Below are 21,125 nucleotides of genomic sequence, written 5' to 3'. Positions count from 1 at the left end.
CATAATTGCTTTCCCAGTCGGCGATTAAAACAGTCAAAATATGCGAAAGTTTAATTAAAACATACTCGGCTTGAACAACATACATTGAACTACATGCTGTGTGTATTATCCAGGTTCTTCGGGCATAGATTTCTCGTACGATTGTAGATTTTTGGAAGAGTTTCTGAAGAGCTAGGTGGAGAGACGGCAGTGCCTTGTAAACATAACGAAACCTTATGGAAAATCAACTACATGCCCGAGATCGGGTCGGCGTTCAGGATTTTGTCCTTTTAGAGGATTTCAAAAACCCCAATGCCTTTGTGGATAATTTGCGAAAGCGCTATCAAGCCGATCTGATATATGTAAGTAAAGATAGACCCTTGTCAATTTTACAGCTTGTCAAAGAAACGAAATACAATTCAATTTCACACAACAATGCCTAATGATTTGATAATAATGTCAAACTAGCTTGTGGTATATCTCCTAATCTAAACAAACACGGCAAAATTTAAGGCTTTTTTTTTCTACTTTTACAATGTCGAGGCGAGTCGAAAATATACAAATTTATTGAATAATAAATATAAAAACCTGTCACCGCTGGGACGGCTAGGTTGTGAAATTGAAAATGTATAAATTGCGAGCTATTCACTTATTCGCTGGCTACGATGTTCAAATATTTTTTATAAGGTTACCGGTATTCAATTGACAAACTTCTGTATTATTATATAAGCGACAATATGACAAAGATTACTTGATAAACTCGATAATATAAACGGTTTGTTTCGTTGGTAAAAAAGCGCCGGTCAAGAATAGCCTTCAAGTACAGCCTATAATAAAACACTCCTCTGAACTCCAAACCCCGCTGTGAATGTCCACAAACTATGTAATAATATTGTGTGCTTTATCTATTCTTAGACTTATATTGGAAACGTGGTCGTTTCTGTAAATCCCTACAAGAATTTAACGATATATACAAATGAAACAATTGAACAATACAGAGGCGTTAATTTGTATGAACTGCCTCCCCATGTGTAAGTAAATAATTATCATCATTTCAGCTTTAAATATTGCATTTAAAGTATTTAGGTATTGCGAAGATAAGAACATGTAAACAACGGCGTATTTCATGCTCGAATTATCCAATCTTTATGCGACTGTCTGCTTTCTTTCACTGAAAATGTTTATAGAGTAATTGGGATGTAATTGTGTATACTAAACAGATACATTTTCCGCGTTAGGATTAAGTTTTGATGTTTAATCGTTTTGTTGATTACAAAGTATCGAAGTTTGCTCATATTTTTCAAGGCCTTTTAAACATTTTGACCTAATCTGTTTGACCTCGTTCAGGGGAAGCATTTGTATTTGTCAGTGTTGTATGAATGGGAAATTCAATATGGGTGTTTCTTGCTTATGTCTGTTCGAGAGATATTCAATTTTTAATGTCATTCACGAGTGGGTGTTTTGTTATTGGGGGCAAATGATGACAGGAATGAAAGATATGGTCAAGGTTCGTTATTTCCATATATGTGTGGCCTAAAGGTCTGTTCACATTGGATCCAATTCACTTCTGATGGATGTTTTATAGTCTGTTGTCTTGTAAGGTTATACGAGCAGCAAATCCACTGAAGCTAATGCAGTACTGCTTTATCAATAACCGACTATATTTCATACGTCAGAAGTGAATTGGATCCAACAAAATTGGATCGTGTGAACAGAGCTTAAAATGTCCAAAGCAATAGGCGATGTTTGCTTTTGACGCAAAGGCCACATCAGAAATTGGTTTGCGAAAGCATTTGAGAGCGTCCATCTCAAGTCGCTCTAACGACACTCTAATTCACATAAGTTTCTCACGCCATATTTCGCTCGAAACCAAACAATTTTACTCAGCAGTTGATATTGTAGTTGTGCAACCACACTGTAACGCTTTTCACATAATATCCTGCAAAGTATAGCATTTCCATAATTCCATTTATGGCCAAATTAATTTGATCAGTATGGGTAGTCCTATTTCCGTTTGAGAACGGTTTAAGTCGCATCAGCAAATTGCAGAAACCCTACAAGTAAAGCTGTTAACCTTTTAAAATGAAACTAGAAAGACGTCATCTTTTAGTTGCATAAACAATATGTGTAACTGTGTTTGTAAACTTTCTTTTTTCGGTTTCGTAAAAATATCAGGTCAAAAAATTATAATTACTTACTCAATGTTTTGTGATTGTCTTACGGTTATCATAAACTTTGTACGGTTCTGTTGTAGGGTTTATCATAAACTAAGCCGTCTTAAAATTCTCAATTGCAATATATTCTGTTACTTTAAATGGCAGTAGATAAATATGCTTCAAAGTACATTCGACTATTTTCAACCAAAAATGGTAAGGCTGCTATTCAGCCACACTTGATATTAAAATCCTTCCTGTTTTAACGGGATATTTACCAAGTAGAAACCACTTTCATATTGGCGCCGATGTTAACGTGAATACGAAATATTCAAATTGACTCTATTAATAATAGAATAAAACGGCAAAAATTTTAATGTTTTTGGTCTTTGCGTAGACCGCTACTTTTCCGAAACGAAAACTTTAGTTTCATGTTGACAAAGTGGGTTATGCTTTCAGCTTAAGTATTTAATCAGCTGTAATTTATGCAGCGTACAGTACCTTGATCTGTCGATCAGGCTTTGTGGTTAGTTCATTTTCGGACAATTCAAATGTGTTAGTATAAAATAACAAAGCTATACGAGGAGCCGGCCGTCTGATAATAGAAATCGTACTTTTAACATAGGCTGCAAGCCTGCAAGTCAAATAAAACGGACTTCTGATTAATTTTATTTATCCCCATACAAGAAATGCGTAATAGTGGCAAGAAAAACTTCGCACGAGCATAAATCTGTCTTCAAATGTGCCCTTTAGTTGTCGAAAACAGTTTTATTCTTTAGAACAGATCAAAGTAACAGTTTTGCATTCTAGAACGCTTCAAAATGTAGCAAAAGTATTCCAAAATGTAGCAAAGATAAGTGTTGCAAAAAATGTAACAAGCGTGGGAAAAATTCAATTAGAACCTTTCACGCGTGTGAAAAGAACCTTTTTGTGAGAAAAGAACGTTTTTCGTACGATCAGAATCTTTAGCGTGAGAAAAACCTTGCGATTAAACAAAATACGGGTTTTAACGTACATTTAGCAATAGTAAAATCAAATCTAGGTAACTTGTCACGCTTATCACTACAGTGGGATGCCCTGGTTTGTGACCCAAATATGATCTATAACTCGCAAAATTTTTCGTCTAGCTATGCGATATCTGACGCTGCATATCACTCGATGAAAGAGGAACGCCTGGATCAATGCGTGCTGATATCGGGTGAATCTGGTTCCGGAAAAACTGGTAAGTCGATCACTGATGAATAATGTTCTTTGATATCTTCAATCGATTATCATCACGATAAACACCCGATAATCACAATCAACTCAGTGAACCTGTTTGATCTTTATAGAAGCGTCAAAGAAAATTCTCCAGTACCTTGCTGCGATTAGCCCGTACTCTTCTGAAGTTGAGCGAGTCAAAGATAATTATTGAAGTCCAATCCGCTTCTTGAGGTAACTTATATCTAGTTTTTGAAATGGCGGGAAAAAGCTTGAAACAACTTATATCTCTTGAAAAATACTTTATTTCGGTTTCAAATTTATGTCAGAGATATATTTCTTATAACTAAACGTAATCACAAAATTTCGACTAATTCATAAAAAAAACGAAAGATATAATCGATTAAATACTGAGAGAATGGATTTCTATTTCTACAGTCCTTCTAAGCGCTGATTGGTAAAAGGCGGCTGATCTTTCTGACTAACTGTATGAATTTAGTCATTAGGATATATTGTTCTATCCGTACATTCCTGAATAACCATATTCAACCGATTTATTTCAGCGTGTATGTATTATATATAAACATAACATACCTATATCTTTTCAGGCGTTTGGAAATGCTAAGACGAACAGAAATGATAACTCCAGTCGTTTTGGAAAGTATATGGATATCCAGTTTGATTTTAAGGTTTGTCTTGACGGCATTTTGTGGATTCAGATCGCGATATTTCAGTGCTAAAATTTGCCGATCTCGCATTTTCCAGGGCTCGCCCATTGGCGGTCACATAATCAACTACCTGCTGGAGAAATCTCGTGTTGTGCATCAGTGCAAAGGTAAAGCATGCGAAGTCTTTCTATCCAGTTCTATATTTAGGCCTGTTTCAGACGTCGAACCTAATGGTAAGGATAAAGTCTTTGTTTAAGTTCATTTTCACTCAATTCGACGTCTGAAGCGGGCCATAGAAAGCCATTTTGCAAGCCAGGAACCGGTTGTTCGAAAGGCGTTTGGCTTAAACGGTGGATAAGTTCAAAATGGAAAGCAAAACTATATATTTATTGAACAACTGAGCTGAAATATTTCGATGTAAATAGCTTAATTGTCAATGAAAGCACATATTTAATGCATAAGATACAGGTTCAGCCATTCACAAGTTCTATGAGAGTATTTTTAAACTTTCGCTTATCCACCGTTTAAGCTAAATGCCTTTTGAACAACCGGCCCCAGGAGACAATTTAGGACGTCTCTACTTTGTATTGCGAGGCAAATCCATAACCGGTACAAGTTTAGGTTACAGTTTTTTGCGTCAATATGAAAATATACGATTAACGGTGACTTTGTAACCGTTCCAAGGCTATATTTTGAAATGAGATACAAGATTTTTTTGCGAATTGGTCTTTTTATTTTCCTTTTACAGGCGAACAAAACTTCCACATATTTTACCAACTCCTCCGTGGAGCTGATGACAGTGAACTGGAAAGATTACAGTTGACCCGAGATCCAGCCAACTACAAGTACTTGAATCAGGTACAGGTAGCCCATGCATGCGGTGCATGTCCGACAATTGACCTGTGTGAAGAGCTCATGCATGGTTGTGGCTGGAATTTAATGGGAGAACATCGTAGACAAACTGATTGATAAATAAGAAACGAACAATATTCTTGTATGTTTTCATGGTGACAGTCGATAAGTAATTTAGCTTGTAGGTATTTAATTATTGCACTGATGAACGCCCAGGTTAACGGACCGAAAGCTCTGCAGTATTAAATACTTACGTGGTGTACCTTCAAGTTAAATTACTTAAGAAACGAACAGTTTAATCAATCGTGCCGTTTCATGCATGATGATAGAACCGATTTGCACAGACGTTATTGATAACCTAGTTTAGTCGAAGGTGAAGACTGCAGTGAATCTACTTCATGATAGCTCCCCATCAATTTGGTACAAAATGCATGCTAAAGATCTTCACAATTTTCTTCCAATCAGGCTGATATTTCCGTCATACGAAACTTGACCGACAGAGGAGGCTTTCAGGTAGTGAAAGAAGCTTTAAAAGTGATCGACTTCACAAGCGAGGAACAGAACGATCTGTTTGCCATCGTCGCTTCCATCCTTCACGTCGGCAATATTGAGTTCAAGATTGCCAATGGCGGCGTAGCTCTGATCGATAACAAAGACGTGGAGATCGTTACGAAGGTACGAGAATACAGTGATTCTTATAATAAACGTCTTTTTGCATGTATGTGTAAATTGGAATTGCGATAACTCTGTTTTTAAACTTCATTTTGTTTATAGTTGCTTGGTTGCCCTGAGGAAGCACTGGAAAAAGCCTTCAGACATCGTTCCGTTGACGTGAAAGGTGAAAAGGTATGCGGGGTTGCAACTTGCAGTGCGGTTATAATTTTGAGGGATGGTAATTTGTAAAGAGTGTTCGAAATGCTACGGAAACGTTAGCAGATCGTGAGAAATGTTCGTATTTCACAACTTTAGATGCCTCAGGAGTAGAATTGCAGTGCAAATTGCATAGTGTAAGATCGCCTTATAAGTTCACTTTACAATTTGCTTTCATTGTAAGAGTTTACTGCGTTCACCTGCGTACAGCGGAATCGCCTCGGAAGAAAGGGTGTACCAGTATCAGTGTGTCCCTTACAAAATCCTTTAAAGTACTTGAATATGGGAGGATATTCCAGGCTTACAAAGTCCCTAAAACTCATTAATAGTTTTTAACATTATTGAGGTTCTGTGTATAATCTTTCGTCTCGTCTCGTGTAGGTGAAGACTTTGTTGACGATGGAACAAGCCGCGTACGCGAGAGATGCGCTTTCCAAAGGCGTTTACGAAAGGCTGTTCTCGTGGCTTGTGGCTCGTTTGAACACAGCTCTCAAAAGCAAGGTCAGTAACTGGAGTGGGGCATCAATCCACGGTCAAACAAATTTTTGAAGCAGGGAAAGTTCAACGGTGCAACTGGAAAGAGTTGGAAATATGCTGAATGTGATAGTCACTAGGAAAGTTTGATTGTAAAACTATCTTCTTCAAGTTGTTGAAGTAAAAAAGTTGTTAAAAACTTTGCTTTGAGATATATGAGAAGTTGATATAATTGCTAATATCGTTGTTGGTTTATTATTAGAAATATTTAGGAAAGACATCCTTGCTTGGTATTCTGGATATATATGGCTTTGAGATTTTCGACGAAAACGGGTAATGATCATAACCTTTGAATAGTCAATATCTGAATATAAAAGACAATCGACATAAAGTAAAATGAACAAATAGAAACTAAATCGACTAAACATGAAGTAAACAAGATATCGTGAGAGCGCAATTAGTTTAGTTTAGATTAGTTTCAAATCTCGGGTGGAAACTGTGAAAATCACATTTTCGCAGTGGCGTAGCCAGCCCGACAATTTAGTCATGCTATGCTAGTATTTTGGTGTTCATTGACTGTGAAAACAATGAATTTCTAAAGAAATGAATAATAATAATAACATAAAATTTGCATAGCATGACTAAATCGTCAGGCTGGCTACGCCACTGCATTTTCATGTTTTCATTGGTTATCTTTTCATATAAGACCGTTTGTCGTGGGTGATATTTAGGATGTGGATTTAAGTTATTCATTGAATGTCGAAAGCTTTACTAAATTTTCCGTTCCGTAATTTGTAGATTTGAACAATTTTGCATCAACTACTGCAATGAAAAACTCCAACAACTTTTCATTGAGCTGACTTTGAAATCGGAACAGGAGGAATACATGAGAGAAGGCATCGAGGTTTGTCTTTCGTTTGTGTTTGCATGCATATAACTATACACAGCACGGATGTCACGAGAAAGTATGCCTTTTGAAATCTTCCTGCTGCAATAATATTAAAGTTGGAACATTTCGCTGCATCTGAAGCTTATATAAGGTGTATTCATGAGTCTGTTGTTGTTATGAATCAAGGATTGGTAACTACGAAATGCTATTTAGCTGTGTGATTGACTTGGTCTTATATGAAAAATCAATGATTTATTAAGTTTCACAATAAGATATTCGCATTAAAACCATAGTAAATTCAATAGAGCTTTCTCATAATGACGTTGCGTGGGAAATCTGATGTTACACGATGTTCGATTGGCTCGTCAGTTTTGCGGAGCCAATCAAACTTCGTGTAACATCGGACTCTTCGTGTTTGACGTGTCGTTATGAGAAAGGAAGATGAATCTTTTCAAAACCCTCGTTGATTTGAAATCATTCTAACTTTATCTGCCATAAAAATATTTCGTGGAAAAAGCGTACGTAAAAATGTCTAAAACACAACAGCTGTTGCCAGCATTCTTGCCTCGTTCATGTCAGGAAGTTCTTCCCAACTGTAGCTTCCGAAGTTGAAACCTTCGACTGATTTCAATGTGTTTCCCGCTTCATCATCTCCCCCCAAAACAACGATGGTGTTTTCAATCACAACTGCCGTACACCCATCTCTTTTCCGAAGCATGGGAGGTAACATGTAAAACTTTCCAGTTTTCATGTTATAAATTACAACACTGTTTAAACTTCTACCATTTCTGTCAACCCCGCCAATTATTACGGCATTCTCACCCCATTTGACTGTCGCCATTCGACCCACTTGGTAGGGAAGTGCTGGTAACCGTTGAGCTTCTGTCGTCTCGATGTCATAGCTCAACACACTGTTCATGTTATCCCTGCATCTTCCAGACTTTCCTCCCCCGAAAATATAAATACTGCCATCACAAAGTTCCGTTCCATGATATACCCTTGGTTCAGGCATTGTTGATACCTGTTCAACTCTGTGAGGTGGTTCGAGCATTATTTCGTAAATACGGTTGGAAACGTTGCCTTGGTCGCTATCGTAACCGCCGATAACAAACAAGCTATCGTTGTACACCACACTGCTCTGTGCGTGCATCCCAGTAGGAAGTTTGGCGACGACGTGACCCCAGTCAATTGAGGCATCAGGGATGGGATGAATGCCAATGCTTATCATACTATCCATTGCTCCTTCCTCATCAGAACCTCCTGCTACAGTCGCTTGATTATTGTAAACGAACGAGGACGCGCCTTCTCGATCTCTTGTCATGGGCTTTAATGTGGACCATAGTCTACGACTGTAGTTGAACATTTCTACCGAATCGCATCCAAAACCACCAGCAACAAGTATACGACGTTCGCCATTTGCTTGGTCATCGACATCGTTTGCACCATCCACTTCCGCGTTGTCTTTTCTCTCTTTCTTCTCAATTACTGCTTCTTTGAAGTTGTCAAATCCTTCTTTAACTTCGTTTAAATTTGTCCTCATTCTTTCCATGTCATTGTTCATCTGTCCGAACTTTGCGTTAACGTTTTGCTGAAGGTTTTCCACATTCGTGCCCATGACTTCCAGTTTCGTTCCCATGACGTCAACTTTCGTGTCCAAGTTCGCGAGTTTCGTGTCTGCGTTCTCAAATTGGGTACACGCCGTTTTCGTGTCCGTGTTCGCAAGTCTCGTGTCCACTTTCTCAAGTTTTGCGTTCACGACTCCAACTTTCGTGTCAAGGTCAGCCATCTTCGTTTTCATGTCCGCCATCATCGCAGTGAGCTCTTCGAAATTAACACATATCAACTTTCTGTATTGGCAGAGTTCTCCCTCGTGATACCTGCGATCTCTTTTATTTATCGTCTCACCACAACCTTCATTTCCGCAAACGACTGGCGCAAATCCGCATTCGGCGACGTGTCCTTCTAAACGTTCCAATTGAACGATATCTTGACATCCTCGGTCGAAATACTTGCATCGAATGCTCTGCTCGTTCAAATAGTTCTTTACAATTCTCGGAGCCTCGGTCAAAGTCTCGGCAGTGAGTTCGTCACGGCAGATTGGGCATGTTTGGGAATTCTTTCGAAGATGAATCGTGATACACCCGCGACAAAAGCCATGTTGATTGCGGCACATCACGGGATCTTTCATTACGTTATCGCATATTCCACAGCAAAAATTATTGTTTACCTGCGTTTGAAATCTGGTCTCGTCGTATCCAAGAGAAATTAGAGAATAATCCGACGTCATATCGCTTTCTTTAACTAAGTTCAGCTTGTTCATATTCAAATGACGCCGGCTGTAAATTTTTAGATTCCTGTAATTCGTACCAATTCGCTGACGCTTTTAAAAATGTATCTGAATATTTGTGTCTTGTGACCATTGGCTTTCATACGAAATCAATGGGGCGTCTATCTGCGAGACTAAGATTTAATAGGAAATTAGACCCTCGCAGACCGGACGGAAGAAATCAATTCTTTCGAGTTCATTACCTAGAAAAAATTTAAGTTGATGTATTATAATTTGCGCGAAGTTAAAATCCATTTTGACTAGTTCATGCTCATTGCTTTCAAGATTTTCCAGACCGAGCATCTGGGGCCGGTTGTATCAAGCCCGTTTAGCTTAAACGGTTGATAAGTCAAAATTAAAAAACACTCTTACATCTCTCTTGAATGAGTCAATTTGAATATTATGCACTGAATATGTAGTTGTAAAAATGCAGTATCTTTGTATTAAGGTTAAAAACATGTAGTTTGCTTGTTGAATAAAACGATAAACTTTGATTTCTATTTTGAACTTAACCACCGTTTAAATTAAACGCGGGCTTGATACAACCTGCCCCTGACCTCAATCACCTCTCCACGTTATCATTCCAGTGCATGAATGTTATTATAGAGTTCAGCTGAAATCTTTTTAAAGCCCGCCGCACACGAGAGCTGAGCTAAAGACCTAGTTTTCGTGAGGAATTCGCCTCGAGAGGCAAGTTTCTCACGTGTGCGGATAGTTTTTCGGGCCGAGCTAACTGCCTCGCGAGGTCGTTAGCTCAGCTGATAGCTTTCGTATGCGGCGGGTTCAAGCTATGGGATGAATAACGCATCTTTATTAACTTGACTAACTGTATTACTTTACGTTTACTTTTTAGTGGGAACCAGTGGAGTACTTTAATAATAAGATTATATGTGACTTGATCGAGGAGAAACATAAAGGAATAATTGCAGTTTTGGTGAGAAAAACTTAAAGCTATGGCTTTTGCTACGGGGCATTTTCTGTAGAATAAAACGAAGATAATTAGAACTGATAGAGCTATCCAGTATAAATAAAGTTAGTTTAGTTTAGGTTTCCTCCTGTAGTAACACTGGATCAATAAGAGATGATCCTTACTGGACCTCTAGGAAGAACAGTTTAGAACTGATAGAGCTATCCAGTATAAATAAAGTTAGTTTAGTTTAGGTTTCCTCCTGCAGTAACACTGGATCAATAAGAGATCATCCTTACTGGACCTCTAGGAAGAACAGTTTAGAACTGATAGAGCTATCCAGTATAAATAAAGTTAGTTTAGTTTAGATTTCCTCCTGTAGTAATAACTGGATCAATAAGAGATGATCCTTACTGGACCTCTAGGAAGAACAGTTTAGAACTGATAGAACTATCCGGTAGTTTAGGTTTCCTCCAGATCAATAAGAGATGACCCGCTTAGACCCTAAAGAATAATCATTATGTCAGATTAACATAATCGTTTTCTCTGACAGGATGAAGAATGTTTAAGACCTGGCGAGGTTTCTGACATGACATTTTTATCAAAATTGATCACCACCATTGGCAACCATGAACATTTTGTCTGGTAGGTCTATCCTGGTACAGCCTGCGAACGCATTCGCTTATTTCCTGTTGAAGCTGTTAATTGTGTAGTATATTGTTTGTTTATTGAGATTTGTAATCGTCTTGTAAGAATTTTACTTAATTCATAATATACTAAAGATCAAACGGTTTCTTTGAATGTGGATGACCCATTTTTGAATCAAAGTTTTACTGATTTCTGTTTGAAATATTTTAGCCACGAGATGTCAGATTATGAGGGCAGAAAAGACATAGGACGCGAGGTAAGTAAAAAGCTTTTCACTCCCTCTGCTGATTGGTCAGAACTTTTGAGTTCCAATACCTGATTGGTCAAAAGTTTTTAGCATGACAAACATCTCATTGGTCGAACGCTTGTGAAACTCTTGTTGAAACCTTTGAACTTTATTTAGTAACTTATCAAAGTGTCATGCCTGAACAAAGTCTGTTTTAGACACACAACGACACTTGGCTACTAAAGGGAGATATTAATGTGTTATTCTCGCATATTGCAGGAGTTCCGGTTGAAACATTATGCTGGGGATGTAACCTATAGTGTTTTAGGTAGGTAGTTTGCTTCATTTCAATAGGAAACGGTTTTCCTTTTCAAAGACGTACACAGCAAAGAAGTCATGTGTATATCAATAATCGAATTCTTCGTTCACAGTCATGTTACTTCATGTTACTCTATGTATATTAACAAACCCGCAACTTAATCCTTAGGTTAGGTTTAGGCCTATGATTAAGTTTATAGTCTATTAGGATTAACCATAATCCTAAATCTAACCTATTCCTAACGTTAATTAGGAATTAAATTCGTTTATTTAGGATTAACTAAACATTACCTTTTGGCTACGTTCGTACTCCAGATATACACTAGGATTACGGGCAAAACCCATCCATTGACGACCCGGTATACATGTGAATATATTTTTATTTCTCAGGTTTTATTGACAAGAATAACGATCCTCTCTACAGAGACTTGAAAGAGGTACAAAGAACTAGTTACCTTAAGGGCCTTCACGCGGCACGTACACAAATTTCACACAAACATTGTTACCATAATGAAAAAAACAATAGAGTGGGTTTATTGTATATCTAATCTAGGCGATGTCACTCAGTAAGAACACGATTACATCCAGTGCCTTTCCTCAGAGTGAAATGGCGTGTAAGAAACGTCCTGGAACGGTAAGTTTATCATCAAATTAACACCTTATTGCTCAGAGCTTGCCACGGGCATCGCAAATGAAAGCGTATATGTTCAATTCTGCCGGAAGACCTTGATGATTTTTCTCATGCAACTGTTTCTGGCTTGACTTTGGTCTGAGCGGAAGTGCAACGTAATTGGTTGGGCCGCGCATTTTGCACAAGGTCGCAGAAATGAAGATAGACCTTATTTTTAAACGTGAACAACATTTATTTCGTTCTCGTAGGCGGCAACTCAGTTTAAAACAAGTCTGAACAATCTCATGGGGATTTTACTATCAAAACAACCTTCATACGTTCGTTGTATTAAACCGAACGACTCTAAACGATCAGGTGAGTGAGTAAGCAACATGTTCCATGCATATAATTGCAATTGAAAGATTGCCATCACATTGTAGCTTCTCTCTATCCACTGAACATCTTCCCCAATAAGCTCAATCGAACGAGATCCACTAAAAGCCAGTCAATCAGTGTATATTAGTAATATTTCGATTCGTTTAGCTGCATTCGACGAGAAGTTAATTCATCATCAAGTTAAGTATTTGGGTCTGATGGAGAACCTTCGAGTGAGAAGAGCTGGTTTCGCTTATAGAAGAAACCATAAAGTTTTTCTTCAAAGGTAAAACTCGGAATCCTTGCATTGCTTTTCTGCAGCTCTTTTTGACAAGTAGTTCGTGGTAATGTTCGGTGCCTGTAGCTGGCTGACTTGATGCTTAAAAGCTAGCTGTCCAACCTCACACAATTCACTGTACTGTCTGTACACATTCCATTTCGACTCCAGTCATGTTTATGCGTTCTTGTTTTCAAGGTACAAAGCCCTGTGTCCTGATACTTGGCCTATTTGGGATGGTATGTGCAACTAAAAATCTGCTTTCAATACCGCTAAAGCCATCGTTTTAGACGTGCCCAATGTTCCACTAGCACTGACTTTTTAGCACACAGTCGGAAGCATCGTCATTTAATAAGTTAACGGAATTTCTTTCATTTTTCAAAGGAAAACCTGAGGATGGCGTATTAAAGTTATGCGAACATTTGGGCTATAAACAAGACGAATATAAGATGGGAAGGTAGGAATGTTCGAAGAATTTCGAAGCCGCAATGAATGGCTCGATGTTGTGATGAAATCAAGGCCTACCATCCTTCTTACTGATGTTTCTTCAACCGTTTCAAACCAGGACGAAGATCTTCATCCGAAATCCTCAGACACTGTTTGCCACAGAGGACCTCTTCCAAAACAAAAAACACTATCTAGGTAGGAAGATGGGCGATGTCTTTATGTGGGGGAGAGGGGGTAGTGAGGGCCTCACTCCCTCCCCTACCCCTTTCACTTCAGGGAAGGTATACTCTGTCCTCTTCCTTTGGCGTAGTATTGTTTGGGAAAGATACAGAATCCTGTAACGTGACAGTATTATACTTTTAAGGCTAGTTTCCACTCAGGAAAAATCTCCCTTGGATCGGAACGGACAGGAAAATTTCCTTTGTCGGCGAGTTCTCAGGCGGCGTTTATACAAAGGAAACTTTCCTGTCCTGTCCGATCCAAAGGATAATTTTCCTGAGTGGAAACTAGCCTTTAATAAAAAGAACACCGTGTCTCGTGCATGGACAGAAGAACTTGTTGTCTCCCAGAGCAATGCTTTGTCGCAGGGTGATGCTGGGCCCTGCTAGATTGTGAAATTCGCGGGTTTACAAAATGGGTGCAAACCGTGCGATGTATTTTTGTTGTAGCGACTGTGATCCAGACGCGATACCGTGGTTACAGCGCGAAGAAAAATTACCAGATCATCAGAATGGCGGTCACTGTCATCGCTGCTCACTGGCGCAGATTGTGTGCTCAGAGACTCAGAGAAAGACGAAAGCGAGCGGCTGCGGCTATCAGAAAGTATGTTGATTTGTCAAACAAGAAATAGCTCAAAATTTGCGATCGCGTGGATGAGATTTCCTTTTAACTGCATGCAGGAGGGTTGAATGTAAAATGGGGGATCCCAATCCATATTGGTCTTCATAAAGCTTGTGTATTCTTCCTGATATTTCTCATGTAGCTTTGGTGTTCCCCACGATTTCTTGTCCTCTCCTAGCCGTCTATGGAGGAGTGGTTTTGAGATGGTTTCTAGGCTTGATGTTGTCTTAACTATATATATAGGTTTATCAAAGGTTTTATGACGCGTAATGAACCTGCAAATGAAGAGAATGCCTGGGTGAGTGTGATCTATAGCATGGCATACAGAGCACTTACCAAAAACCACACCATACCATTCAATACCATACCATACCGTATACCATACCATACCACATCATACCATACCATACCACATCATACCATACCATACCGTACCGTACCATACTGTACCGTACCGTACCGTACCGTACCGTACCATACCATACCATACCATGCCATACCACATCTACCATACCATACCATACCATATTTTCATGTAAAAAAACACTGCACCCATTAACCTTGTCATGCGATATTTTTCACAGTTCATATGTTGCACGAGAAAGTGGTATCTTGTAGAACTGGCTAAGAACCTTCCAAAGAATGTGTTGGACAAATCCTGGCACCCTCCACCACCGCCAGCTGTCAAAGAGGTATATACTGTAGGTCGACGTAAAATCATAAAATCACTAAGTCAACAACAAAAAGCTCACCTTATGTTTAAAAAAAAACCGAGAAAAAACTTTTGAAGTTTTACTTTAAATTTCCAGGCATCAGAATTGCTTCATGTCTTGCACACTCGTGCAATGGTTAGGAAATATGTCCGCGGTCTATCAGCCGAGAGAAAGGCACAGGTAAGCTATTAGAACTGATAGAGTTATCCAGTATAAATAAAGTTAGTTTAGTTTAGGTTCCTCCTGTAGTAACACTGGATCAATAAGAGATGATCCTTACCGGACCTCTAGGAAAAACAGTTTAGAACTGATAGAGCTATCCAGTATAAATAAAGTTAGTTTAGTTTAGGTTTCCTCCTGTAGTAACACTGGATCAATAAGAGATGATCCTTACTGGACCTCTAGGAAGAACAGTTTAGAACTGATAGAGTTATCCAGTATAAATAAAGTTAGTTTAGTTTAGGTTCCTCCTGTAGTAACACTGGATCAATAAGAGATGATCCTTACCGGACCTCTAGGAAAAACAGTTTAGAACTGATAGAGCTATCCAGTATAAATAAAGTTAGTTTAGTTTAGGTTTCCTCCTGTAGTAACACTGGATCAATAAGAGATGATCCTTACTGGACCTCTAGGAAGAACAGTTTAGAATTCTTCCCATGACGAATGGCTAATCTTTTCCTAGCTTACAATGAAATTGGCCGCTAGTGATTTATTCAAAGGAAATAAAACGTGCTACGAAGAGAGTGTTTCTGAACCGTTCAAATATAGCAGATTGGGTGCGTATATCAAAGATTTGAACACACAGGTCATTCAGACAGCTCGTGCACGCGGATATTATTGACTTAAGATGGCATATCTGATCACATCTTTAGACTCAAGTCAAGAGGCGATGAAAAAGAGTGCTTTTGATCATCTTATCAATGCTGAAGAAACAAAGGTAAAGGAATCCAACTCGTCATCATCAACGTTTAAATGAAACTTGATGTGAGGATAAGACATTTTCAACATTTGCAATGGACTAGAACGGACTATGCAATGGACTATTTAGACGTACAAAAACAGAATCCAACGTAACGTCTAGAAAGATCATTTCATAAGTAACCCAATGTTGAGGAATGTTTCAACTGGTTACGTACGAAGATAGCTTTTACTCTGCTTCGCGCTAGGGTTGTGTGTGTTCGTGGTAGTCGTTCTTGGAGAACTGTAAACATTCCTTCAACTACAGATATCTCGTTGTCGGAATGGAACTCTAATATTAGATAAAGTAGTTTTCTCTAGTTTATATCTAAGTTTATATGCGTAATTTTTTTTCCCCTCTTGTATTGTGCATGCTTTATAAAAAGTATGTGATATCGATTAAATGTTGAGGAATTGTTTTGTATGGCATCATTTAGTATTGTATCGGTGTGGTGAAATACGATCGCCATGGTTACAAGCCAAGATCACGTGTGCTCATCGTCAGCAATCAGGTAACGTGAGAAATCCTTTAATAGCAGTGGATAATAACCTATTTGAGAGGAAAGAACTGGATAGAGAATTATGCCCTCATTTTGAATTTTCTGCACATGCAGGCAACATACTTGCTGGAACCATCGAATTTCAAAGTTAAAGAAAAGGTTTTGCATTCCGAGTTAATAGGTATTGTAAAATTTTTATTGCTTCTTCGAACAACAGTTCTCGTTTCTATGTTTTGCTTTTCACTACAAAACCCTTTTCGTTACATGCTATCCGAACTTTTTATTCAGGAATATCTGTGAGTTCTTTGGGCGATAATATTTTTATACTTCACACAACTTGTGAACAGAAAGGCGATAAGGTAACGCCATTAATATTACCACTGGTTACATACAGCTAAGGGCAAGAATGTGTCACGTGTGTTCCATAATAACATGTGTACCTGTTTCCTAACAAACACAATGATGATTATCATCATTTTTCTCAGTTTCATAACTGTTAATGGACCTTTTGCATAATAGACCAACTTACGATCTAGTTGACAAGAAGGAAATAAATCAGCACAGCTAAAAAGAGCATATCGAAATTAGTATAATTGCCAAGTTTGGCCGCAAAATTTCAAGTATTACCGAAAATATAGCCATGCAAAGTAGCCAATTTTGTAGCCAATTTGTGTGATTCATAGATATTCTCGGTTAGTGTCATTGGTGTGTCTATGGATTACAGCATGACATTGCTAATTTGATAAATTTGTACGTTTCTATGACAGGGCGATTGGATTCTAACGAGTTCGAAGATAATTGAAACGGTCACACAGATCTCTCTAACGGCCGGTAAAAAAGACAAAATTCATATTGAACAGTCAAGGTAAATATATTTTAACCATTGTGTAAGTATTGAACTTGAATGTTTTCATCGAGGGGGCATTTCTCTCAATCCACTGCAAATTAGAAGGAGCAGCTTGTGCTAAATGCAAGTGTTTTTGAATTGTCCTTCTAGTATCACGCATTCATTACCCAAGGAGAAAAAGGGCACAATAACATTCGCTAAAGGGTACGTATCGTTTTCAATTTTGTTTTATTCACTGCCACATCATGACCTGCTGTTTTCATGTTTTTACATGTCTCTTTTTATTCTATCTTGTTTTATTCTATCCCATTATATCCTATCTTGTTCTAATCTGTCCTGTCCAGTTCCGTTCCTATATGTCCTGTCTTATCCTATCCTTGTCCTATGTTGTCCTTATCTTGTGTATTCTTATATGTATTGTACTTTACAGTGAACAACTGTTTATCGCAAAAGGAAAGACTGGAAATTTAGAAGTGGTATGTCGCTGTGATGTTAGCTTACTTTTCATTACAATGCACACTTGGTTAACTTCAGCTTGTCCATAAGAAAGCAATAACCGACAAAAAATCCAACTTTAAGCTGAAAAAAAAGCTGAGTTTGTATCAAGATTATAGTGTAATACATGTGAACGCCACATGAAGCTTTTGCCTCGGAAATTTTCACAAAATAACACACTTAACAAAAGTGAAAATATCTATTCTGTGCCACAAGTTAGATTTCTGATTTGGATTTTGAATGGCACCAAAAAGCGGCAAGTCTTTCCACGAGGAATCAGTTTGATCCAATAAACGGTGTATAGCCACACCAGGGGCCAGTTGTATGTAGGGGCAAGACTAGTTAACTTTTAACTGTAGTTAAGGACAGAAATACCCAATCAGAGTTGTATATTTTTGGCTAGAATTTGTTAACAAGAATTTAACTATGCAAGGTGTAGTAAAAGAGTTTTATATATCCGACCCCATGCAGGTGAGGTATTGGCAGGCCACGTCTCTAGGAATGTTTTGATTGCCATCATGGCGAGCGTCTCAGCCGTGATTTCACATAGGAAAAGTTCAATCACAAGACGTATTTGCTTCATTCATTTTTTAACTTTAAGAAACTCTTTGCTCTTATAGGTTGTGCCATCTTGAATTTTCTAAGGATTCCGTATATAAAATATAGAATTTGTCAGAGTTTTGCTTATATGTGATGAATCATCTGCTCAGCACATTCTATGATTGCATCTATCATTGTTTAATCTTATAAGAGACACTGCAAAGCAGACTTCCGTCACTTATCAGCTTTTAATGCTGCTTATTATTATTATAAAACATATACAATTGTTTTTCATATCACAAGAGTGTATTTTTAGGAATTACAGAGCTATTTTAATGTTGATTCAGAAATTTGAATTAAAGATTTAATTTTAGTCTGTTGTTTGAAGCAATTTAGTATGTGACGTTTTTTCACTCGTAGTGTACCGATAGTATACCATTTTCCGCTATATTCGACCATGGTCGAGTTCACCATTTCCCGGTATATTCGACCATGGTCGAGTTTACCATTTCCCGGTATATTCGACCATGGTCGAGTTTACCATTTTCCGGTATATTCGACCATGGTCGAGTTTACCATTTCCCGGTATATTCGACCATGGTCGAGTTTACCATTTTCCCGTACATTCGACCATGGTCGAGTTTACCATTTCCCGGTACATTCGACCATGGTCGAGTTTACCATTTCCCGGTACATTCGACCATGGTCGAGTTCACCATTTCCCGGTATATTCGACCATGGTCGAGTTTACCATTTCCCGGTATATTCGACCATGGTCGAGTTTACCATTTTCCCGTACATTCGACCATGGTCGAGTTTACCATTTCCCGGTACATTCGACCATGGTCGAGTTTACCATTTTCCCGTACATTCGACCATGGTCGAGTTTACCATTTCCCGGTATATTCGACCATGGTCGAGTTTACCATTTTCCCGTATATTCGACCATGGTCGAGTTCACCATTTCCCGGTATATTCGACCATGGTCGAGTTTACCATTTTCCCGTACATTCGACCATGGTCGAGTTTACCATTTTCCGGTATATTCGACCATGGTCGAGTTTACCATTTTCCCGTATATTCGACCATGGTCGAGTTCACCATTTCCCGGTATATTCGACCATGGTCGAGTTTACCATTTTCCCGTACATTCGACCATGGTCGAGTTTACCATTTTCCCGTACATTCGACCATGGTCGAGTTTACCATTTTCCCGTACATTCGACCATGGTCGAGTTTACCATTTTCCCGTACATTCGACCATGGTCGAGTTTACCATTTTCCCGTACATTCGACCATGGTCGAGTTTACCGTTTTCCGGTACATTCGACCAGGGTCGAATATACCGAAATATGGTATATTCGACCTTACCATGGTTGAGTGGTACATGGTGGAGTGGTACACTTCAAGATGGGTAACTTAAAGTAGTGATTAGATTATCGCTGGCCGTTACCTCTCGTGACTGTTGTCTCAATTTCCTGCCTTCTCGAGAAAGCCACTGAGCTATAAAACCTGATCAGACCTCATGAAGATGATTGCAAAATTCTTAATCTCCTGACATGAAAAATGCTTCTTTAAAATGGTGAATTTCAACGAGGCTTGCAGCTCTTTCGCTGCTGCCGTTCTTGAATATGATACGAATAAGATTGTTCATATAAAGAGCAAGAAAGTTGGCTTGATCAACCGCATAATACAACTTGCAATCATCGGATATGTGATCGGGTAAGAACAGTCTTTTGTCGTGTTTCTCACTTTAAATGATGTTTAGATTTGCAGTCGTGGTATTTAAATTAAAAGTACGTGGCAATCGTCATCTGCGAAAATGATCTAATTCTAAGTAATTATGTTAACATTCAGCAAAACCTAAAATCGATGGAAAAAGAACGGGTCTTTAATATACAAGAAAGAGCTCGTGCTAATATCGGAGCTTTTGTTTAAGGAATAATAGACAACTATTCATGGAAATATATTGGTTATCTTGTTTATATTGTACAAAATATTGTACACAATTGTTTCTGAAAGATGAACGATTCTGAATGGATGTTTTGTGCTTAATATTGCTTCTGTTGAATTATTTAATTTAATTGAACTTTGAGATATGAAAAGTGACAACCGTGACAAGTGATGCTTGTTCTTTGGCACACAGGTGTTTCGAGGACCCATATTTTTATGAAAAGATGCGTTTTTCAGCAGGTTTTTTATGCACAGACTTGCAGCAACCTGTTTGATAAATTAGGAGAATGCAGTTCAGGCCTGTCTCGGACATGAAAGTTTTGATATCGATCTGAATTCTAAGGTCTTTGTTTAAGTTCATTTGCATTCAATATAGTGCAGAAAAGTTCCACGTCTAAAACATGCATTGAAAACAAATATGCGTCCATTCTGTCTAATTTAAGATGATTTTAATCATCAGTAGAGAGCACTTTGAGTAATTGAGTTAAAACTATATATCTGTCATTTCTTTAGCTATGTTATTATCTATGAAAAAGGTTATCAGTCATTTGATGTTGGACTGAGCTCTGTAACAACGAAACTTAAAGGAACAGCGTTAACCAATTTGTCAATAAATTTCCCAGTCAACATTAGCAATGGGATAGAGTCAAGCAAGCTTTTTGATGGACCACGGATCTGGGATTCGTCAGATTATGTGATACCTCCAGAGGTAATTTTCAATGTAGTTGGTTCTTGGTGAGGGTATCTCTGATATCTGGTGTTGATGTTATTGATTCTGTTGCTGATATCTGGTGTTGATGTTATTGATTATTTTACTGATATTCATGACCTATCTAAGGAAAATGATGCTGTCTTTGTGATGACCAACATGATAATAACGCCTCGGCAGAAGCAAGGAATGTGCCCGGAAGACGACCAATACACCATGGCTCGTTGTTATTCTGATGCTAATTGTACTAAAGGTGAAGAAGTTATCACAGGACATGGTATGTGATGGCCAACATTGCTGCCTTTTCTACAGCACTGACCTGTTTTGTATACATTACTATATTAGTTCACAT

At 38.3% G+C, this 21,125-nt stretch overlaps 3 protein-coding genes across 3 annotated transcripts; 2 read left to right on the top strand and 1 right to left on the bottom strand.

Annotated features, from left to right (window-relative positions):
- LOC114524015 (unconventional myosin-Ic-like) lies at window positions 1-18,433 on the top strand. The gene is given in 37 exon segments (XM_028545117.1): window positions 1-341; window positions 895-1,010; window positions 3,260-3,354; window positions 3,464-3,535; window positions 3,538-3,566; window positions 3,941-4,021; window positions 4,098-4,167; window positions 4,749-4,858; window positions 5,318-5,527; window positions 5,627-5,698; window positions 6,104-6,223; window positions 6,459-6,529; window positions 6,995-7,100; window positions 10,265-10,345; window positions 10,872-10,963; window positions 11,177-11,222; window positions 11,472-11,520; window positions 11,901-11,947; window positions 12,064-12,144; window positions 12,390-12,495; window positions 12,664-12,781; window positions 12,971-13,011; window positions 13,157-13,229; window positions 13,338-13,414; window positions 13,888-14,041; window positions 14,303-14,357; window positions 14,644-14,751; window positions 14,869-14,952; window positions 15,455-15,548; window positions 15,645-15,709; window positions 16,167-16,241; window positions 16,344-16,410; window positions 16,518-16,588; window positions 16,997-17,094; window positions 17,227-17,280; window positions 17,507-17,552; window positions 18,192-18,433. Coding segments are annotated over 37 exon segments (3,075 nt in total). The 5' UTR covers window positions 1-215; the 3' UTR covers window positions 18,207-18,433.
- On the bottom strand, window positions 7,516-9,713 carry LOC114524016. The gene has a single exon (XM_028545118.1). It carries the CDS (start codon window positions 9,403-9,405, stop codon window positions 7,618-7,620), a length of 1,788 nt encoding a protein of 595 aa, XP_028400919.1. The 5' UTR covers window positions 9,406-9,713; the 3' UTR covers window positions 7,516-7,617.
- Window positions 18,434-19,634: 1,201 nt separating the features above from the next.
- On the top strand, window positions 19,635-21,090 carry LOC114524081 (P2X purinoceptor 4-like). Its single transcript, XM_028545196.1, has 3 exons — window positions 19,635-19,833; window positions 20,578-20,773; window positions 20,903-21,090. Exons 1-3 carry the CDS (start codon window positions 19,691-19,693, stop codon window positions 21,056-21,058), a joined length of 495 nt encoding a protein of 164 aa, XP_028400997.1. The 5' UTR covers window positions 19,635-19,690; the 3' UTR covers window positions 21,059-21,090.
- Window positions 21,091-21,125: the final 35 nt, after the last annotated feature.

The sequence above is a fragment of the Dendronephthya gigantea genome, unplaced genomic scaffold (assembly GCF_004324835.1).
Source record: "Dendronephthya gigantea isolate DGI-Jeju-01 unplaced genomic scaffold, DenGig_1.0 000029F, whole genome shotgun sequence".
Taxonomy (NCBI): domain Eukaryota; kingdom Metazoa; phylum Cnidaria; class Anthozoa; order Malacalcyonacea; family Nephtheidae; genus Dendronephthya; species Dendronephthya gigantea.
Note: the sequence above shows the minus strand (reverse complement) of the source record. Positions and strands in the feature narration are given on the sequence as shown.

Coding starts and splice junctions, on each gene's coding strand:
- LOC114524016 (XM_028545118.1), bottom strand. CDS start 9,405: ATGAACAAGCTGAACTTAGTTAAAGAAAGCGATATGACGTCGGATTAT.
- LOC114524081 (XM_028545196.1), top strand. CDS start 19,691: ATGGTGAATTTCAACGAGGCTTGCAGCTCTTTCGCTGCTGCCGTTCTT. Junction 19,834..20,577: donor ATCATCGGATATGTGATCGG/GTAAGAACAGTC, acceptor TCATTTCTTTAG/CTATGTTATTATCTATGAAA. Junction 20,774..20,902: donor ATTATGTGATACCTCCAGAG/GTAATTTTCAAT, acceptor GACCTATCTAAG/GAAAATGATGCTGTCTTTGT.